At 30.8% G+C, this 22234-nt stretch overlaps 1 protein-coding gene across 1 annotated transcript in view; it reads left to right on the top strand.

Moving 5' to 3' along the window:
- LOC143046221 (guanine nucleotide-binding protein G(o) subunit alpha-like) overlaps positions 1 to 20562 on the top strand; it is a 32105-nt gene extending 11543 nt beyond the window's left edge. The window contains exons 3-9 of the mRNA XM_076219262.1: positions 5410 to 5502; positions 7529 to 7689; positions 12684 to 12812; positions 14212 to 14341; positions 14972 to 15043; positions 15838 to 15925; positions 16604 to 20562. Of these exons, the coding sequence (XP_076075377.1) occupies positions 5410 to 5502; positions 7529 to 7689; positions 12684 to 12812; positions 14212 to 14341; positions 14972 to 15043; positions 15838 to 15925; positions 16604 to 16794 (864 nt within the window). The 3' untranslated portion in view covers positions 16795 to 20562. The remainder of the gene's footprint in view (positions 1 to 5409; positions 5503 to 7528; positions 7690 to 12683; positions 12813 to 14211; positions 14342 to 14971; positions 15044 to 15837; positions 15926 to 16603) is intronic.
- The last annotated feature ends 1672 nt before the right edge of the window (positions 20563 to 22234 follow it).

Below are 22234 nucleotides of genomic sequence, written 5' to 3'. Positions count from 1 at the left end.
GTAAAGAATTATCTCCCTTCTTAATTGAACTTTTCAACATTTGGAACATTTTTTTTTGAGAATACAGTTCATGTTTAGCTTATTAGAAATGGTTCAGGCATCCTACTCCGTTGGTTTTCACAGGATGTCATCTCTACACAGCCAGATCTTTATAGTTACCCAACTTTTTGTCAGTGAATAGTTTTTCAAAAACAATATGCATTTACATGTAAATGTCTATATCATATTTAAACATTAGTCCTGATAAATATAAGAAGATGTGGTATGAGTGCCAATGAGACAAATATCCATGCAAGTTACAAGATGTAAAAGTAATTTTACTGTTATAGTTCAAAGTATGGTCTTCAACACGGAGCCTTGGATCACACTGAACATCAAGTTATAAACAGCCCCAAAATTGACTGGTGTAATAAAACTTGCATGTTAAATCTACGTGTATGAGTGTTCTCTATTAATTGTTTATGTGATATGTTGTATTTTAACACCACAGCTCTTTTTAATGGCTTACATTTTATGAAGCCAAAGTTTTTATAGGGACTGGTATCTTTTGTTGCTTTAGAACCAATACACCCTTCTTAAAAGCAATACATAATAAAGATATTGGTAAATGATACAATGATTAGAATATGAGAAATCTTCTGAAAAAGTTTTGACTTCCAAAGATAAGCAAGTTGACACCTTCTATCAAACCACACGAGTTTAGCCCAATGCATTATGTGCTAATGAATTCACCGGGATATTTGTTTACTAGTCAAACAAATAGTATTATACATGATTAAATTCCACAAAAAATGAAATGTTTAGATTAGAAATGGGAAGTCATATAGCTGGCTATCAATGTCATATCGATCAATCATTTATTTAAATTCAGTGTAAAAAGTCAGATTTAAAAAAAGTTTTATGATTTAGAACTACTTCACCAGGATAAAACAACCTCCAGGCATAACTCAGAACAGGTTAACTTATTGCAATAAATAGTCAATAATTTTTTTATTTGTTATCAAAAGTTTGCACTATAAATAGTCAGATTACTGTCTGTAGGTTAGAAAAACTTTTTAAAAATATGATTGGACAAGAATATGTTTTTACCTGGGGATATTATCTATACACACCTACGTTAATATTTACCTGGCCTAATTACTAATGGTTCTGTGGTTTTATTGATGAACTTAATATGATCATTAACATTGCTGACCCTTTATTCAAATTTTGGTGTTTTTTCTGTGGTATTTATGTAGCCGATGAAAGACACACAAGATTGTATATTGTGTAACTGTCCAAATGAAGGCCAAGACATGTCTTAGTCAATTGATATCTATAAGATCTATTTAAATATAATAAATGGAGGAGTGTTGAATGATTAATATTTAATTAATAGAATACTCTTATAACCATTATATGACTAATCTAGTATGACTTTATGATTATTAACTCCTGTAATTTATTTCAGGACTAACATTTTGGTTTATGATCATCTTAAAAGTTAGTCCAAGACTGACATTTCTCTATCATCTAAATGGCTGCAGCAATTCCCCCCCCCCCCCAAAAAAAAAAAGGCTGGCTATTTTCAGAGCATTGACTACTGAAAAAATAATCAAATTTATAGATCTATGTCATTTATAGATCATTCACAAAGAATATATTGAGGACAGTTTGGCTGTCACATCAATTGGATAAAGTCAGAATTCGTTCCCTTATAATTGAGAATATAAGAAGATTTATAACAAATTTTGGGTCTGGCCTTCAGATCTGTAGTTGCAGATGTTGGGGTCTGGCCTTCAGATCTGTAGTTTCAGATGTTGGGGTCTGGCCTTCAGATCTGTAGTTTCAGATGTTGGGGTCTGGCCTTCAGATGTGTAGTTTGGGGTCTGGCCTTCAGATCTGTAGTGTCAGATGTTGTGCATTAAGGGCGTTTATAAACACAAAGAACCAAGGCTCAAGACAAATATAATTAAAAGCTCACATGAATACATCTTGACATATATATTTGAAAAACAGTTTTTCTGTCTTCAAAATGACATATACTTATGTGCAGCATATGTACCCCCTGCTAATTCATCTTATACTAAGAAGTTAGATTTTGATATAATTGATCAAATAAAAAAGGACATTGTTTCTTACAAAAGTAAAGGGGATATTTTGTTTTGTGGTGATTTAAACGCTCGCACCTCCACTGAAGAAGATTACATTGCACAAGATAGCTCCAGATATCTTCCATTGTTTGAATCTTATAAACCTGATAATCAAATTCGATTTAGAAAGAATTGTGATGAAACACTTGATAGTAGAGGGAAAGAGATTATTGATTTATGCATAAGCAATCAAATGCGAGTTGTAAATGGTAGATGCATGGGTGATTTACTTGGTCATTTTACTTGTTTTAATACACATGGCCAAAGCACTGTTGATTACCTTATAGCAAATAAAAGATTATTTAATCAGATACTTTATTTCAGAGTGTCGGAGTTTGTCTCAACATTCTCAGACTGTCATTGTAAAATATCATGGGAAATTTTGGCTAAATATCAAATAACAGAAACTCAGTCAAATAATCTTCATGCTGCCCCTGTTAATTTTAGATGGACTGAGGACTCCCCACTTAAATTTCAGCAAGCACTTTTGTCACCGGATAACCAGCAGAAAATTTCATCTTTCCTTATTAATGATAGTGATTGCTCTTCTGAAGACATTAACAAAAAGGCATAGGATTTATGTGATATCTTTCTTTCTGCAGCCAAAATTTCCCTGGTAACCCCTTGATATTTTTTAGTTTTTAATGATTTAGATAATGATATAAGTAAAAAAGAAATTTCTGATGCTATTGCGAGCTTAAAATCAGGCAAGGCCTGTGGACCTGATTTGATTTCAAATGAAATGTTAAAATATAGTCAGTCATATTTGATAGGTTGCTTATATAAATTATTTAATTTGTTCCTCAAGAATAGTGTGTACCCAAAGATTTGGGCTGATGGTTTTATTTTGCCAATTTTTAAATCAGATGATCCTTGTGATCCATCTAACTATAGAGGTATAACATTTACTAGTACCATTGGTAAACTTTTTAACAATATTTTGAATACAAGACTTGACAATTTTTTGTACCAAAACAACTTAATTCATAATTCTCAGATTGGCTTTACAAAAAATGCCAGAACTTCAGATCATATATTTATTTTGAAAACACTGATAGACAAATACTGTCACAGTTAAGAGGGTAGACTATATACTTGTTTTGTAGACTTTCGCAAAGCATTCAACAGTGTAATTCATATAGGTCTTAAACTGAAGCTTATTAATATGAAAGTTGGTACTTTATTTTATAATATTATATCAGATATATATAATAATAGTAAAGCATGTGTAAGAGTTGGAGCTTCTCTCACTGACCCTTTTAGCATTAAATTAGGTGTAAGACAAGGAGACAACTTGAGTCCTTCATTATTTAAAATTTTTATAAATGACTTCCCATCTTATCTTGACTCCTGTCTGGATGCAGTTTGCCTGCACTCAGAGAAATTAAATTGTTTGATGTATGGGATGATATTGTGATTATGTCAACATCAGCCACAGGGCTTCAAAGTAGACTTGATCAGCTAGAAAAATATTGTGCTGATTGGTGCCTGAAAGTTAATATTAGAAAGACTAAAGTCATAATTTTTAATAAGGCTGGAAGGAAAATTCAGGAGAATTTTCGACTGCAGAATAACTTGATTGACTGTGTCGCTCATTACAAATATTTAGGTGTTCACTTTACTGCATCTGGAAGTTTTCATCTAGCTAAAACTGAACTTTATAATAAGGCTCTTAAGGCCTACTATAAACTTAGAAAGGATTTTATCAATTTGTCTCCTGGAATAAAATCTTGTGTTCATATTTTTGATCATACCCTTAAACCCATTCTGTTATATAATTCAGAGGTATGGGGAGGTTATAATGTCTCTTGTAATAAATTACAGTCTTCCTTATTTAATCTTGAAAATATTTTTAAAAATCTAAAGTGTGAGAATCTCCATCTTAAATTTTCTAAATTTATACTTGGTGTACACAAAAGGAGTGTCAATTTTGCTGTATTATCGGAACTGGGACGTTTCCCCTTACATTATGATATTGTAAAGTCAATTGTAAAATACTGGTATAGATTTGAAAATCTTACAACTGAATTCAGTCTATTGAAAGATGCTTATAAATGCAGCCAAGAGCTTCACAAATCTAACATAACTTCTTGGTTCTCATTTGTTAAAAAAGTATTAGAAGTTTTTGAAATTAAACAAGAAGTAAAACATTTCGGACAATATAAATTTTTGAACATATCTAGTAAATTAATTCACACTAAATATATTAGCAATTGGTATGATAGCCAAAATAAAGCTTCTGATGGAAAACTGTTTAATTATGTGAAATTTAAGCAGAATTTTGGTTATGAAAATTATCTTTCTTTAATTAAGAACTTTGATTTTAGAAGATCTACATGCAAATTATGTATTTCTGCTCATAAGCTTCAAATTGAAGTTGGTCGTTTTTCAAATATTCCACGAAATGAAAGAATTTGCAAAAAATGCTCCTCTGGCTGTGTTGAAGATGAAATCCATTTTTTAACTAACTGTGAAAATTTTAAATCAGATAGAGATGCTCTCTTTGACTTTGTTTGCCAAAGAATTCCAAATTTTTCTATACTTGATAATCAGCATAAATTTATTTATTTATTAAACTGTGAAGACAATCAGGTCCTTAATGCTGTTGGTAAATTTATTAAAGTGAATATGAGTTAGTAATTGTATTGTAACTGTATGTAAAAAAATTGTTTGTATCTATGTATCTATGCAAATCAATATTCTTTTGCCTTATTCATGTATGCTCTGTATGCCCCTTGTGGGCCCTTAATTGGAAATAAAATATGTTCTGTTCTGTTCTATACTGTGGATTCATTCATTTTTGTGGGTTTCAATTTTCATGGATTAAGAAAAACTTGTATTTCCACAGATACTTGACTTCGTGGTCTTTCCAATGTCTGCATATAAACCAGCCTATAGAACATAAGTAGTTGGTTGAACATTTACAATCATGGTTCACCTGTACCCATGAAACCCACCAAAATCAGTGGCGGATCCAGAATTTTGCCTAAGGAGGGGCCCGCTGACTGACCTAAGGGGGAGCCCGCTCCAGTCATGCTTCAGTGATTCCCTATATAATCAAACAAATTTTTCCCAAGAAAGGGGGGCCCGGGCCCCCCAGGGCCCCCCCCCCTGGATCCGCCTATAAAAATTGATATCCAAAGAATAAAAATGAATTCATAGTAGTTAATACTTATCAACCCAGTGGTCAGACAATTTATTTAGATTTTATAGAATTTTTTATTCAATGTTAAGTAAATGATTACATTATAATCTGTCACATTGTTTCTCTTTACAGCCTGCGGTCCTGGATAATTTACTGGGCTCTATGAAGTATGTCCTGACAGGAATGGGACTGTTACGTATTAATCTGGAAAATCCTAAATACAGAGTAAGTCAAGACATAATGATTTTGATTTGAATATTGAAATATAAGGGGATGTGATGTGATTGTCAATGAGACATCTATACACTAGAGACCAAGTGATGTAGATGCTAGTAAATATAAGTCTCTCTGTACAGCTTCAAGAATGAGGAAAACCAATATCCCAATGATTTGGACTAGAGTAGAAACAGAATTAAGAGGCATTATCCTCTTATATAGTAACAGCTTCTATACTAGCAGATGTTGATCCAAATATTCATTTGTATAAACTTAAGTTGAAAATTGACCATATACTTTTTGATCACTGAAGGTATATCTCAAGCTTTCCAAAGTTAAAAAAGTGCTTCTGTTTCTGGTAAATATTATCCAGAAGAAAACTAAATAGACAGCAAGTTTATTGCATTTGATGCTGAAGTTTAAATTTGGATGGATAAATTCACATTAAATAAAATATTTAACATGGGTTATACATAAATAATAACGTAAATGTGACTATTTCAAAGAATACACTTGAGTAAGATCTATTTTATGTAAAGCAAATTTTTTTTTGTGTTACATTTATGACCAACTTATGGTAATTACAAAGTTTATGTAAAAAAGATGAAATTTAAGGACACTTGTCAAATTTTGAAGACTTTTTTGGTTGAGTTCATTTCTCCTTCAATTTAGATGACAATACCTCACTTGGACAATCCTCTCAAACACAACAACTCACCTTTCCATTAACAATATATATTGTATTTTGTGGGGAAAAGTCAAGATAAATGGATAACAATGTTTAAACTTTAAAGAAGAGTAGACTAAATTACAAATTACAAGATTAGATTTCGCTGTTATGATGGTTAAACCCACCAGGAACAATTTGAATGTAACAATTTTATCCATTTAACACGTTTACAAGTTTTGTGTTGATGTAACTTACACCACATAAGAGGAACCTAATTCTCTCTTTATATAGAACATTGTGGACTCTAAATTGAAATTTAATAGAAAAGTAAGCCCCTATAAATATCATAAGCTATTGCCAGAATTGTATAGATCTTTCAATTTTAGTAAAGCGACAATGAAGTTAGCGTTGTGTATCCTATAAATCGTCCACTGTAAAACAATTCAGTTTTTATTGTATCAAGATTATTAGGATAAGATAGAACTCAATGACTTTTTATTTTTGTTGTTTGGATTAATAATGTCAATAAAGTCTTCATTAAGTCCTTAAACTTTTAAAAATTAGTTGTAATAAAATCATTAATAGATTTAACAATGTTGTGTTAAACCACATTAAAGAATAGGGTGGATTAGACTATCTTTGATAGGATAAAGATATTTTGGATTTTTTAACAAGATCGAATGTATAGAATGTTAATCCATGGTACTATTGACTTTTGAATTCTTTGTATCTGAATGACATCAGTGCTTATCTGTTATCCTTTGTTAGGAAAAAGTTCCATTAATTTGTTTTGGGTCGCTAAATCTTTTAATTTACTGTGTTTTGTTAAATGGGCAAATGTTTGTCTTCCTCACCTTTATGTTTTGGATTAATGCCTTTCTCTTGAATTTGGGGGTAAACGGTCTGTGGATTGATTTTGTGAGCTTGTATGTAGACTTTAACAAACCACAAAATCAAACATACACAGATAACATATGTTTTCCTTAGACCTAAAAAAAATGGTACACATTAAAAAAAACATCCACAGTAACTTCCACAAGACATCTACTAAGAAGTCAACAGCCAGTCTTTAAGAATAGACAGATGTCCACACAAAATGTCAAGCACTGAATTGTTTTGAGTCTAAAACAACTGTATATAAATTAAACAGAGACTGTGTCCCAGGTCTGTCATCAACTTCAAATTCTCCAAACAACAAAAAACCTAAGATATGACATATGACAACTTCTTACTATTTTAATGAACACTTTGACACATTCCCCATTTCTATTCTCAATTTTATTGTTGTTTGGTAGTTATGTCTTTGACATTTATACAATATTTACATATACCTTAAATCTATTTGTTTCATATTTAACATTCCAGTCTCATGCAGAAAAAGTCCTCACCTGTACCTGTTGTTTTGACAAAAAACAGAACATGTATCAAGATGTGTACGCTTCACTGAAATACTTGTGGCAGGACCGAGGGGTACGACTAGCTGTGTCTCGAGGCTATGAATATGAACTGAATGATTCGGCTATATAGTAAGTAGTACAGACCGAGGGGTACGACTAGCTGTGTCTCGAGGCTATGAATATGAACTGAATGATTCGGCTATATAGTAAGTAATACAGACCGAGGGGTACGACTAGCTGTGTCTCGAGGCTATGAATATGAACTGAATGATTCGGCTATATAGTAAGTAATACAGACCGAGGGGTACGACTAGCTGTGTCTCGAGGCTATGAATATGAACTGAATGATTCGGCTATATAGTAAGTAATACAGACCGAGGGGTACGACTAGCTGTGTCTCGAGGCTATGAATATGAACTGAATGATTCGGCTATATAGTAAGTAATACAGACCGAGGGGTACGACTAGCTGTGTCTCGAGGCTATGAATATGAACTGAATGATTCGGCTATATAGTAAGTAATACAGACCGAGGGGTACGACTAGCTGTGTCTCGAGGCTATGAATATGAACTGAATGATTCGGCTATATAGTAAGTAATACAGAAAGGAACGATGTTCTGTGACATTGTACAGACTTGTTGTTTGATGAACCTTAAATATTACTTGTACCATTTGAACTTTCATTCACGATTTGAGTTTTATAAATGTTATTTTGATAAAATTGAGGAATAAACTGTCAGTAGATGTCTACAAACCAAAAAGATCTGTGTTTCAAACAAGCCTTATCTATTGATAAAAGTTTAAGAAGTCTAGCTGTATTACTTGAATTATAAATTGTTTTTGTTAGAATGATGATTTGCATAATGGTTTACTAAAATTTATAGTTGCCCAGTGGTGGATCCAGAACTTTTCCTAAGGGGGGGCCCGCTGACTGACCTAAGGGGGGCCCGCTCCAGTCATGCTTCAATGATTCCCTATATAATCAACCAAATGTTTCCCATGAAAGGGGGGGGCGGCCCCCCAGGGCCCCCTGGATCCGCCTATGTTGCCTGTCTTTAAAAATGTTAAATGTAAAATACCTAGCCTTAATTTGCTAAATTGTTGGACAATAATTATGTTTCTCAGTTTCTAACATGCATTTCAAAATCAATTAAATCCAGGAAGTGTATGTTAATGTTTCAATATGTCTGTAATTGTTCATGTTTCATACAATGGCATGCAATTCCATGGCCTTCTTTTTTTTGTAATTTGAAACTTTGAAACTTCATATATTCTGAAAATTTAATAGTCTATAATTTGATGATGAGGAAGACAAATCCTACTCAAATGATACCCAATCTATTATTGTATTTGCTTACACCAATATAATTCTGCACAGCACATTGGTAAATCCTGTGACGTTACCAATATCAAGTTTCATTCAAGGTATTCAGTGATGTCATAATGTTTTTACTAAAAAGTAAAATACTGAAATTCCAAGGAAAATTCATATAAACTGAAAGTCCCTTATCAAATGACAAAATCAAAAGCTCGAATGCATCAATGAAAGACATACAACTGTCATATAATTCCTGACTTAGTACTGACATTTCCTTATGTTGAAAATAATATTAAGTAGGTATGTGATGGCTTCAATAACATTGAAAATACCTGGGTTTTTAATATGAAAAACAGGGAAAACGATTCAGAAAAAGATAAATAGTTTTGTGCATTTAGATGTATTAAAATAACAGCTATCAATACATCATATGAACATCAATATTTTGTTTGTTAGTTCCGTCACTCAATTTAAACAGAGTTTGTGTTTCTGACACTAAATAAAGTGAAGTAGTGAATACAATGAAAGTTGCACAAATTCCTTATTATGGTTGTGTAATTCCATTTATTATGTTTTATAGACAACTATGCTAACTATTTAAATGGGTCCCTATAGATTTTTAATGTTGAGAATAAAGTAAATAAATACATCACAAAACCTCATTAGATGGTAACATTCAGTTATTCTAAAAGTAACCATAAAGCCATCAACTTTAAATATTAATTAATGACACATCAAACAAACATTGGAGAATCTTCTCATATATAGGATGCATCTCAATGATTAAAGGTAATCAAATCCCAGGTAAAAACAATCAATAAAATGACATAAACAGGTAAAAAAAGAATTTTAATGATTCATCTTCAATAAAAGTTTGTAAAGACAATGACTCTACCAGGTGTTTCCTTTGTTTATCTCACCTGTTAGACAATAGGGAGATACTTACATCTGTTAGGCCTTTTGATCTTATCACCTGGTACAGGTGTGAAGTGTTTTATTTGTATATATTGAAATGTTACCTACAATTAAGTGGCCCATTGAATGGTCATTCATGTTGAACTTGTGATAATCCGACCTAAGAGGATCGGATGACCTCAGTTTTTAAGGATAAATATAGTTAAGTATTGCTGATTTCATGCCTGAGTGTTTAGACTGTACTCAAGATTCTGTTACATGCTGTGAAATTTAAAAAAATAAGTTAAACCTTTAATGTTTAACAGAATACAAATTTTCTATAGACTTGTTTGTATCAATGACACAAAAAAATATCCATGAAAAGTCTTTACTGAATTCACGAAGAAAAAAATGATCCACTGTAGGGAAAGTAAACCTCATTAATTAAACTGGTAAATGGGTTGAAAATGATACATTCATAACTATGGGGTGTTTACTTTCTAAGTTGTTTTGACCTTCATTATGATTAAATATTCTGCATAATGAATAAAATAAGATAAAATGACAAGGTCAACATTTCTATATCACATTGACCTGAAAGTAGATATGTTCAGGTTGATGTAACTTGTACATTACATTTAGGTCATAAAATATTAAGTCAAAGTGTGTTGACTCTAGGTCCATTATAGACGTCAATTTAAAGTGTAATTGTGTAATATGTATATATATTTTACAAGGTAAAGCATTGAACTGTCTCAAGTCTTCTCAGTGGCGGATTTACCGGGGGGGGGGGGGGGGGGGGGGGGGAGGGGGGGTGGGGGGGGGGGGGGGGGGCACAGGGGGCATGAGCCCCCCCAGTTCAGGTCACCAAAAAAAATCTAACATAATTTTATTGCTATTGAATCTTCTTATCCAGAGCGGAAATTAATCCCAGCTTGATTTGACTTCTTAAACTGGCCGTTATGTAATTAATACCAGCGTCCACATGTGTGATTTATAACAAATTATCGGTGGGTGTGTAAATATTGACACCTGTGTGTAATGTCTGTTTTCAAAAGCTTTTATGTAAAATACATTTACATGTTGATTCGAATAGTACGATTTTTTATTGGTTAATAATTACGATTACCAGGTGAAACTTCTGATGTTGTTTTTTTTTAAAATAGGTACAAATATATGTTTGAAGTCGATAAGGATGGCATATGCATTTATATTTGGGTATCTCTTCATTCCAAAATACAGTACTCACAAATAAAATTTCTTCTTCTTCTTCAATTTCAAAACTCGTTTTGAGAATTTATTCAGCAAACAAATTAAACTATTTTTTTAATACCATATAAGATTTGTTTTTTTTTAAACGGCAGACATATTTCTTTCCCCTCTTATTTTCATGGAAAATTAACAATTTGTTTTACCCCTCCCCCTTTTCACCAGGTCCAGGAAAAATGAATTGATATTTTCTAATAAATAATCATTTATAAATGCTATTTTATTTCCATAAGATCTACTTTAAAACAGAATCTGGGACTTATACAGCCCAAGCATACAGTTATATTTGTTTATTTTTCTTGTTTCAATTACGGTACGTACCATATATGTACGTACATGTACAAGGAAATGAATAGGTCACCATATATAAGTATATGAAGGTGTTTTACAGAGATAAGAAGTCTGTGCAAAAAAGTAAGCTTGGAAAGGAGGCCAAAAAGTATAGATAAAAGAAGGTAGCGGCGATGAAATATAATGAAAATAGTGATTGATTGTTGGTTGTTTAATTAAAGTCCAGTGGCAAATATTTGATGCATGTTTAGGACGAATATAAAAAGATCAATAATAAAGTATAAAGTGAAATAGTTATACAAAAAATAGAAAACGATGATGTGACCCCACCCCCCACCCCCCACCCCCCCAAAAAAAACCCAAAAAAACAAACAACTAAACAAACCCACCCACACTCGCATATATACATGTATACATCTCTAAAAAAATATATAAATTTTGGTTTCATGGTGCCCCCCCAGGAATCGAGGTTCTGGATCCGCCCCTGCTTCTTGTACCAATTTGTTTAAAGGTTTGGTAAAACTGAGAATATATTAAAAAACTTATTATGGTGTAACCCATTATCGGCCAGTACTTTTATGGTAAAACAAACTCCAATTAAGCAGACTAACACATTTATGTAATTTGGTTTTGTACGTGCACAAATTCAAAATAACTGGAGCAATGTTAAGAATTAAACCCTTCAACATTAAAAAAAACCCAGGATTTTGGTAAAAAAGTGAAAAATATTATGGTGTTACCCATTATAGATTGGAGAACATTTATGATAAAACAAACTCAAGTTCAGCTTCTAACAAATATCTTTAATTTGGTTTTGTACATCATCAAATGTAGGATAATTGGGATAATTTTAATAAGAAAACCCTACTAAACAGAGATATGCATTTTTAGTTTCATTTGATGATTATAGATCTGACATTCAGACAAAGAATAGTAACAGTTTAAAATTGATGAACTTGTAGCTTTTGGTAATTTGACATTTATATTTCATAAAATACATTTAAACCTCAGATATTTACAGATAAACTTATATTATATCATACTATAAGACCCGGTTTTCACTTGTAAGAAATTGAACATATCTTTATTTGAATTGAAAATAAAAAGACCAGATTGAGATTGATCTTATTTGATCTTGTATGTTTACACTGCAATATAAAAAAAACCTGTCTGACCATTTTGTAAACAAATAGTAAAACGAGAATAGTATAACCTGTGTATCTCACACAGACAATTAGGTCTACACATGCAAAATCATGAAAAAAATATTTGGACCATAAGAATTTGGTATGCTGTTAATTATGGCGATTTGATATTATTATGTCTTAAATTTAACTATTTTTTTTACAGTTACTTTGAGAATATGGACAGAATATGTCATCATAACTTTATACCTAACGCTAAAGATGTTCTACGAGCCAGGGTACGCACAACTGGAATCTTAGAAACATGTTTTAAGATTAACAACTTTGTTATAAGGTAAGTCAAATACACCAAAAATTCTGTAAAGAACAAGAATTGTTTCACATTATGTTTTGTCAGGATCTTTTATGGCTTAGTAAACAGTATGAGTTCTGCTTATTATTGAAGGCTGTACGGTGACCTGTATTTGTTAACATCTATGTTTGGTCTCTAATTGATACTTGTCTTTTTATCAACCATACCACATCGCAATCCTTATTCTATGCATTTTAGCCCATTTGGTAATAAGGATACCTCATTTAGTCTAATAATGATATATCTAATTTAGTCTCATTGAAGTTCTGATGAATGAATTTATTAAATCCTTATTCGCCTCTCAATTTTTTGAATGTGAACATTCATGATGCAAAGAAGTACTTGAAATGTCTCACATTTTCTAATTATGGGGAAGGACTTTATGCCTTTCATTCCAAAGCTAGACGTTGTGTCCTTTGAGTAGACCAAAGTATTTAATCATGTTAAAGCGAATTTTATTTACCTAATAAAACAAGCATGTGACATTTTTGTGTGCAGATTTAAATGCTATGTAATTAAGACATGTCTGTCTGTTACGACCATGTGGTGACAACAATAAATTACATAAAGAAACATTAGAGTTGTGTTTTGTAGTACAATATTTCCTGGTTAAAATTACTTTCTTATAGTGCACGTAATGTAAACATTCGTTAATCTTGTTACGTCAGCAAGGAAAGATTTTATAGATTGTTAATAATCTTTTTATTATGTAACATGTACTTATTGTTTGGAGTAGTCTTATATAAAGAATATACATGGGATAAAATTACATACTTCAATAAGTAGCAAGTTTTGTATGTGTGAAAAAAAACTAGTATACACCAATAAAACAAGATACTTTACCAATAGTTGACACAGCTTGAGCAAAATCTGTACAATATTATACAGGATATATATATATAACAATAGACAAAACATAAGTACATAAAATACAGAGAGAGAAAAACTCAGGTAACAATGACAAAGTAAAATGAAATTACATAAATATGTAAATAGGTTTAACCTGCAATTCACTAGAATCCAAGGAAGGAAAAAAATACTACAGCACATGTTTTAATTACATGTAGTTAAAAATATACAATTTGACAATGTCAGGGTTTTTTAGCTTTCCTCATGAAGATTAAGCTAGAAAATAACTGAGTTCAGACACACCAAATTCATGTAATATAAGAATAAGAAGGTGTATGTGGTATATAATGAGAAAACTATCCACAATGGTCCAAATGATATGGATGTCAGTAACTAAAGTTTACAGTACAGCTTTTTAACAATGAGTAACTTTATAGTCGGTGCTAATTTTATTATACATGTAGGTACTAGTATATATCAAATATAAAACTTTATGTATGTGTTGTTATGATGTTCTTATGATATTTTTCAGAATGTTTGATGTCGGAGGTCAGAGATCAGAGAGGAGGAAGTGGATCCATTGTTTTGGGGATGTTAAAGCCGTGTTATTTGTGGCAGCATTAAGTTGTTATGATATGTACTTGTTTGAAGACCCAGATGTGGTTAGTTTATTTTGGATTTTTTTACTTTAGAGGTTTTAGATAAACTTATCATAGATACCAGGATTTAAATTTATTATATTCCCTAGACGCGCGTTTCGTCTACAAAAGACTCATCATTGACGCTCAAATAAAAAAAAAGTTTAAAAGGCCAAAAAAAGTACGAAGTTGAAGAGCATTGAGGACCAAAAATTCCTACAAGTTTAGATTTACATGAAACTAATGATAAGGATTTTTTGTACTGGACTTATAAAATGGTATCAAATATGATGACAAAAAAAAGAAATTTGAATAAAGGAGACTGTAATTTTAAATCATTTAATCAAGACAAACGTCAGAAACAGAGAGAAGTTGGAACAATATTATCTGAAAATTAGTTTTTATTGTACTACAATAATTAAAAACAGACAAAAGAGACAAAAAAGACAATACCAAACAGTACAGAATGAATGAAACTATAGTCTTTTGTAAACAATTCCTTTTGAATCTGTTCTTTATAATAAAAAGATAATGTAATTAGTTTAGTAAAAAGACAAAAAGAAGTGAGAAAGGGAGATAATCCAATTTGACAAAACAAGAAGAATAAACAACATTTTGAAAGGTTGCTATATAATTTATTATTTTATCTTTTAGAATCGACTTGAAGAAAGTTTGAATTTGTTCAGAGGTATCTGTAATAATAGGTTCTTCAGGGAGACTTGTATGGTGAGTTTATGATATGTACTAGTTTGAATAGATTTTAAAAATGGTCTTAAGATTTTTGTAACTTATATTAATACTTTTTTCATATCTACTTTCCTAGTTTTCTCCTATTTAGTTATATGATATGCCAGTTTTTTTCAAAACATTTATATATATGGCATCTTCATTGTCTTTTGATGAGTTGCTGGAGAGGTTCAAATCTAAAATAGCATTTGGTTTGTTTATTTTCTTTGAACTGCCATTAAACTCATGTTTGATAATTATATTCCCAGTTTTAAAAGTGGTTCAATTCATATTATATAAAACACTAAATTTTATAAATATTCAATACTCAATTGGCACAGATTTAAGGAAATTTCTTTTTAAAAAATAGAACTAGAAGATGTCAGACTTAGAACGACTTTAATTGCGAAAAAATAAGCTGATTTTTCTGATGAATTTTATAGAAATTTGGGAGTAAGTATCTGGTTAATTTTGTGTCTAACAAAATATCACCCAATTTAAAACAGATATTGATATATATTTTGATTTGAAAATCTTGGAAACACTGCAAAACTTATTAGTAATTTCATTTAGTTTTAAAATGAACTTATTTCTTTACATAAGGGAGATAAGCACATTTATAACAGTTGTCAGGGGAAATAAGCTGTCAGGGAGCAAAAAAGGTTTCTTGGAGAGGCTATTTTTTTGGTTTGACTTTAGTTTATACACCATAACAACATCTATGTCTAAGGTAAGTAGTCTTTCTTTCTTTTGTTTTTTTATTTGTTTGAAAAATATTTATTTATTTGTTTCAGATCTTATTTTTGAACAAAGTGGATCTTTTTAAAGATAAGATACGTCATTCTGAGAGACATCTGCGGAACTTCTTTCCTGATTATCGAGGTTGGTATATACATTTTGTGAAGCTCAACTGTTTCAAAGTGACAGCTTTAGCTATCACATGATGTCATTTTTCAGTCTAATTTTTTTCTAGACTGTTTTTTCCTAAAGTATTGCTGTTATCACTAAACAGAACACATTCCATAATTACCTCTACAAAGACCACACATGATCTGATGATGGGAACCCCCTACAATGCGATTTCTGCATTGCGTTCCAAGGGGATCTCATTTCAATAAGGGACTTATAATGTTATAACATTTTTGTAACAATGTTTGTTTTTCAACATTTTTATTCAGTGAAAACAATCAGAGGAAGCAGGTAAGGCTGTGTATGGGAAATTGGGGTAACAAATAATGATTGATTGAAGCTGCAGCATCACAAAAAGGCCATATTGAGGCAAAATGACAAATATTTGAAAGTCAAATAGAATACAAGAACACTTACACAAGAGGAATGAAAAACACATAGATGGCCTGTTTTCATGTGTAAAAAAAATTAATATATCGGACAATGATTATTCATTAAGGGAGATAAACAGCATTAAAAAAACAAAATTGGATCATTGACAATACATGTTCAAAATCCAGATGATACACTTTTTTTTTAAATCCCCAGAATTTTCAAATTCTTTTGCTGCCCTCTTTCTTTATCTTTCTTATGTTTTTTTCTATATTTCAGGTAAAGACCGTGATTTTGATAGTGCAGCTCATTTTATACGAATAGAATTTCAGCGTCAGAATCATGTGCCGTCAAAAGTCATCTATCCACATTTTACCACTGCAACAGACACTAGCAATATTCAGGTTGTTTTCCAAGTTGTCATGGATTCCATACTTAAGGATAATCTGAGGAGTAGTACATTGTTGTGATCCTTACAAGGTCATGTGACTTATGTTAAGGTTACATCAAGGTTGTTAAGGAACATTCCAGTGTAGTCATGGATTCCATACTTAAGGATGATCTGAGGAGTAGTTCTTTGTTGTGATCCTTACAAGGTCATGTGACTTATGTCAAGGTTACATCAAGGTTGTTAAGGAACATTCTAATGTTGTAATGGACTCCATACTCAAGGATAATCTGAGAAGGGATAGAACTTCATTTTGACATTACAACTGGAATGTTCCTTTGCTTACAGAACAAGCCAAATATAGTTTCTGTGATATGTAAATAAAACAGATTGTTTTATGTATACAGAAGGGTGGTGTTAAATGATCTCAAATCATTTGTTTTACCATTTATTTTAAATATCCTTCATTTTAAGTCATTGTTATATCTTGAAGAATTATAAACATTACAAAGAATTGATGAATTCAAGCACAAGTATAGTTGTTTTACTGATTGTTTTATAGAATGTGTGCCAGCTAGTCTTATATCATCTTCATATTGTACTTTTTTAAAGCAATTTTGAATTATGGAAGTGAAATATATACTTTTAAGAATAAGTTGAATGCTTTTAGAGTTTTTGATTTTAAAATGATTTGCAATGCAAAGCAACGTACTGAGTGCCATTTTGGACCATACAATTTTCCTTTTAAAAAGTTAGATGCACTTAGCTGAAGTAAACATATGCATTGAAGACTTTGTCATATATAATGCTGTAGAAATATCAAATATGATTTTGAATAGATAGGTTGTAGAATTTTTTCTGTAAAGCTAATTTTATTTCTCTTAATTATATATGCATTAAAACAGGTTCTGACCAGTTTGATGAACTTTGGTAAACCACAAATATTGTCTTATACAACTTCTCATCGTATCCTACAGAACACTGCACTCAGCATTTTTCATGAAACCATTAGAGAAACAGATTTTACCACTCTACTACGCTGTTGACAACAATATTTATCCTATCGATAGTCAGATTTGAAAATTTAAAAATGCTTGGTAAATTTTGCGTTATAAAGTTTTAAAATTTGGCTAATCAGAGCGAATAGATGTCTTAATTAAAGGCATGTGGTGGTAAGATCTATATGTATACAACTGAAATTTGTTAATTTACACTCATATTTTTCTTTTGTATTAAAACATACTCATTCATTTTGTAAAACAGAGCATAATGATCGTTTGGATTCATTAAAATTCAAAATACTCAAAGTGTTAAATTCATAGACAAAAACAATTGTCAATTGTCAAGTTTTGATTTTCATAAATAATGATAAAAGTTCCATAAGTTAAAGTCTGTTTGTTGATATTTTATCCTTATTTACATTTGTACAGTACAGTTCCAACAAATGTAAAAACATACTTTAAAGGTCACATTTGGGCCATTTACCTGAAAATAAAAAACCATCATGATCGTTCATAAAACTCACCTGAGATTTTAACAAAACATATTATTAGTCTTTCTGATAATCAGCAACAATATATTTGATAAAGTTCTTGCATATTTGCTTTAGGCCCTCTAGTATTTCACATGTAAAAACACTGCTGTATTGGCAAAATTGCCTCATATTGAGGTCCTTTCATTAATTTTGAGATATGAGCAACCTACTTAATAGAGGACATATTGCCAGAACCACAAAAACTTCTCTTATACAAATGATAGCATCTTTAAGATATAAAAGTTATGTTGAATTAGAATTAACAAAATTATTGTAGTTGCCTCATATATCACAGTCTGATATGTCTAATATTGCACCAGAATTAGAACAAAACATATATGTATTAAATACATTTAATTACTTGCTATTAGTTAATGTAGTATGTTTAAAAAGCTTGAGATTAATATCATTTTCTGTTCCACATTTTCTAATCAGTGAAATGACATATATTTAATAATCATTAATAATTGTAAATAACATTAAATAATTTATTACATTCCATTTTACATATAACTTCATGACTTATTTATTGTGACACTGCCAAAAACACAACAGTTCATCTGACTTATCTCCTTTGTCATACAACACACTATGATCTCGTAAAGAAATATATCATTGAGTTATCTCCCCATATCATTTGTACAAAGTATCTTCACCTATATCATGTCATCACTTGTCATTTTATCAGTTTATATGACATTAAAGGTACAAGAAATGCAAGTTTTTTTTACATCACAACATTTTGGCATGTTTCATAAGCTGAAGAAACACATATCTTGTACTTCAGAATAGAAATAAGTAATCCATTCTTAATTCTATTCCTATGAATAAAGAATGTAAGGCTTGTGACAGATTAAAAGGGTATTGATAGTATACATTGTCATAAAGCATTTTATGAAGAATTTATTCATGTTTTTTTTTACTATTAAAATGATGCAATATTATAAGGTTCAAGAATTTCTACCATATCATGAAGACTTATATAAGTTTTAATCCATATTATTAAAAGAAGATTTATCAAATTTGACAATTTTGTATTACTACCAGAAGTATAAACTGCATGTCTTAATACATTGTAGCTTTCATGTATTTATGAAATGATGTTGGTGTTTAAAATCATACACAAGAATGTTTGACTGATTGTCCAACTGGAGTATGATATGTTATTACAATCCTTTGAAAAAATATGTCATCAAATGTGAATTGGCATTCTCATTCAGTTATTTTGAACTGTGGAAATAATTTTAATTTTGAGTATTAACCAGTGTTAACCCTTACAGTGCTGTAATTGTTTTTTGTTAATTTTACTTATTGTTATTTGTACATATCTTTCTGTTTTAAGTAAAAATAAAAGTTTTATTGTCTTGTTAAATAAAATGTAGACAAACTTTAGTGATTTACATCTGAATATGAGCAAATAAGGTTTCAATAATTTTACTAATATATTTAGTCTCTGTATGAAATGTGGAAACACATAATTTTGTCACTTATAAGTTAAGGAAGACCAAATGACACATCTTCAATTGCTTTATACATAATATTTCTGTGGTTCAGCTGATATTTAGTATTATACAATAATTGTATATTTCCAAACCATGCTTCTTATAAATTCTCATTTGTTAAGTTATTTTTTACATCTCACCAATTTTAACCTTTCCTTTTTACATGTACTTAAATTTGATGGAAGCAAATTATTTTCTGGTCAGGACTACATTGTTATTGTTTTTATAGTGCAAGTTTAAAGCACTGTTTATGCTGACACAACACTTATATCTGTGTATTCAGACACATAGATTGCTCTTTGTGTATCAAGAAACACTTAATGCTCTATGTGTACTAAAAATTGACTTTAGCAAAGGGTTGTGTGTGTATAAGCCAATGTATGGTCTCCAATTTAGTAATCAATTTAAGGTTGTAAAAGGTTCAACATATCAATTCATAAAATCAAAATAGTTTTTATTTATAAATATGATTGTTTTCCTTCATGATCAGTTTGACTTAACTGAAAAGGTTTGAACTACTATGTAGACCAAGGACATTCCCTTAAAGACCATCTAAATATTATTATTTATTTTCTTATTTCTAGTTTTTGAAATAAGAATAATAGTACCACCAAATTGAAGATAAACATTGTGTCAACTGGTCAATATTACACATATCCATACTTTATTCTTTGTGTCAACTGACCAATATTACACATATCCATACTTTATTCTATGTTGGTGCTTTATTGTTATGAAATGTACATTATAAATTATAAATATACATATGAACTGCTATGCAATAGCAAGTGTAAATAAACAAACTAAAGTACTACGATGTTCATTTATTTACCCTGACTTGTTTTTTTATTGGAAAATGACTAAAACATTGTTAAAACATAAAAGATATATAATTAATCGGGGAAAACTTGAAAGTCTTTTCGTTTTACAAACTTGTGCCTTTTTTATAAAAAAAAAATATAATGTGTCCGTGTTGGTCCACTTTCTACTGGTTATAAGACAGATCGAAGTACCGGAAATCTGACTCAATCTTTGTTTACAAAGTTACAACAGTAGAGTCTGTAACAGACTGTATCTGTATGACATGTGAATTAATTGTCGATATCGATGCTGGCGTTAATACAACGGTTTGAGAGAGCGCCGCCGATTTATTAACGGGGCGGGAGAACAAATTTAAAGCTCTCTACGTTTGATGCGTGCACAACAATGTCGATTGTTGCGTGGTATTCTTTGAATCTCTCGGCAGTTATGGTTCTCTTCGGACATGCTTTTTAGAGAAATTTGTCTGGTTCAATAGCGTGAATCAATAGCTCCTCAATTACTTTTTACATAAATACTAACTTTGGCTTCAATTTCTAGCCTTGTTCGTCCTTGTCAGGAGATCTTGTTGTAGTTCCAGTTTGGCAAGCATTTTGGAGACTTATCCATCCTCTCTTGACTTGTAATCTCTGGTGATGAATTTTGCCGCTTGAAATGCTTATTTTTGTTACGGGGTAGGGGTCGCATACTATGGCTCCATATTAAATTATGAGATCAATTCATAAAGGTCTAGTTCATTATCCAATCTGACACAAATTTCAATAACTGGAATGCCACCCAAGTTGAATATACATGTATGGTGACCATTATAACAGCATAATTACTTGGAATTGTGTTTAATACCATGATGGTTCGACAATGACATAAACTTAAATGGAGACAGAAATTTGACATGAAAGATTGTGGATAAGGGTAAAATAAAAAAACTAGCTTACTATGATATATGGTTAAATAATGAATATCAAATTATATGGGTCATGGGCAGAGTTGTTATTAAATATCAATATGGCAGAGAAATGGTTTCAAGTTTCATATAAAGGGACCTGACTGACATGAAATAAAAAAATCAAAGGAGTATCCCTATTTGTCTAATCTTCAAGGTGAAATAAAACAAGTATAACAATACTATGCTATTGTGTAAATCTACAGAAATAGAATTTGCTTCAAGTAACAGAAATAACTATGTCACTAGTAACTTATTTAATGAGTATGTGGGTAATAAGTCCTATAACATATGACCTCGGGAGCATTATTTACTATTTCTATTTACTGATCTGATAATATTTTTTACTATCAATGTGTCACACTTCGCATTAAAAAAAAATGAAAAAAATGAAAATATCAGTATAAAAACATTAAAAATTGAATAAGAATGCGAAGTCATATGTTATAGGACTAGTGGGGTATAAGAGCTTGTTACAACAGGCTCTTTGTAATCATTTGGTTTGAAAGGATACTAGTAGTCTTTATTCTTTATTCTTGATTTAGAAATAAATTACACATTACTTAGAATACTTTAGATCATTCAGGTAGTCTTTATTTAGTATGTACAAAAGAACAGCCAGTAGTCATTGAATATTGTAGATCATTTAAATAGTGATTAGTCTTGACCTATTTATTAGTACAAAAAAACAGCTAGTAATCATTGGATATTGTAGATCATTCCA

The sequence above is a fragment of the Mytilus galloprovincialis genome, chromosome 9 (genome assembly GCF_965363235.1).
Source record: "Mytilus galloprovincialis chromosome 9, xbMytGall1.hap1.1, whole genome shotgun sequence".
Classification (NCBI taxonomy): Eukaryota; Metazoa; Mollusca; class Bivalvia; order Mytilida; family Mytilidae; genus Mytilus; species Mytilus galloprovincialis.
Note: the sequence above shows the minus strand (reverse complement) of the source record. Positions and strands in the feature narration are given on the sequence as shown.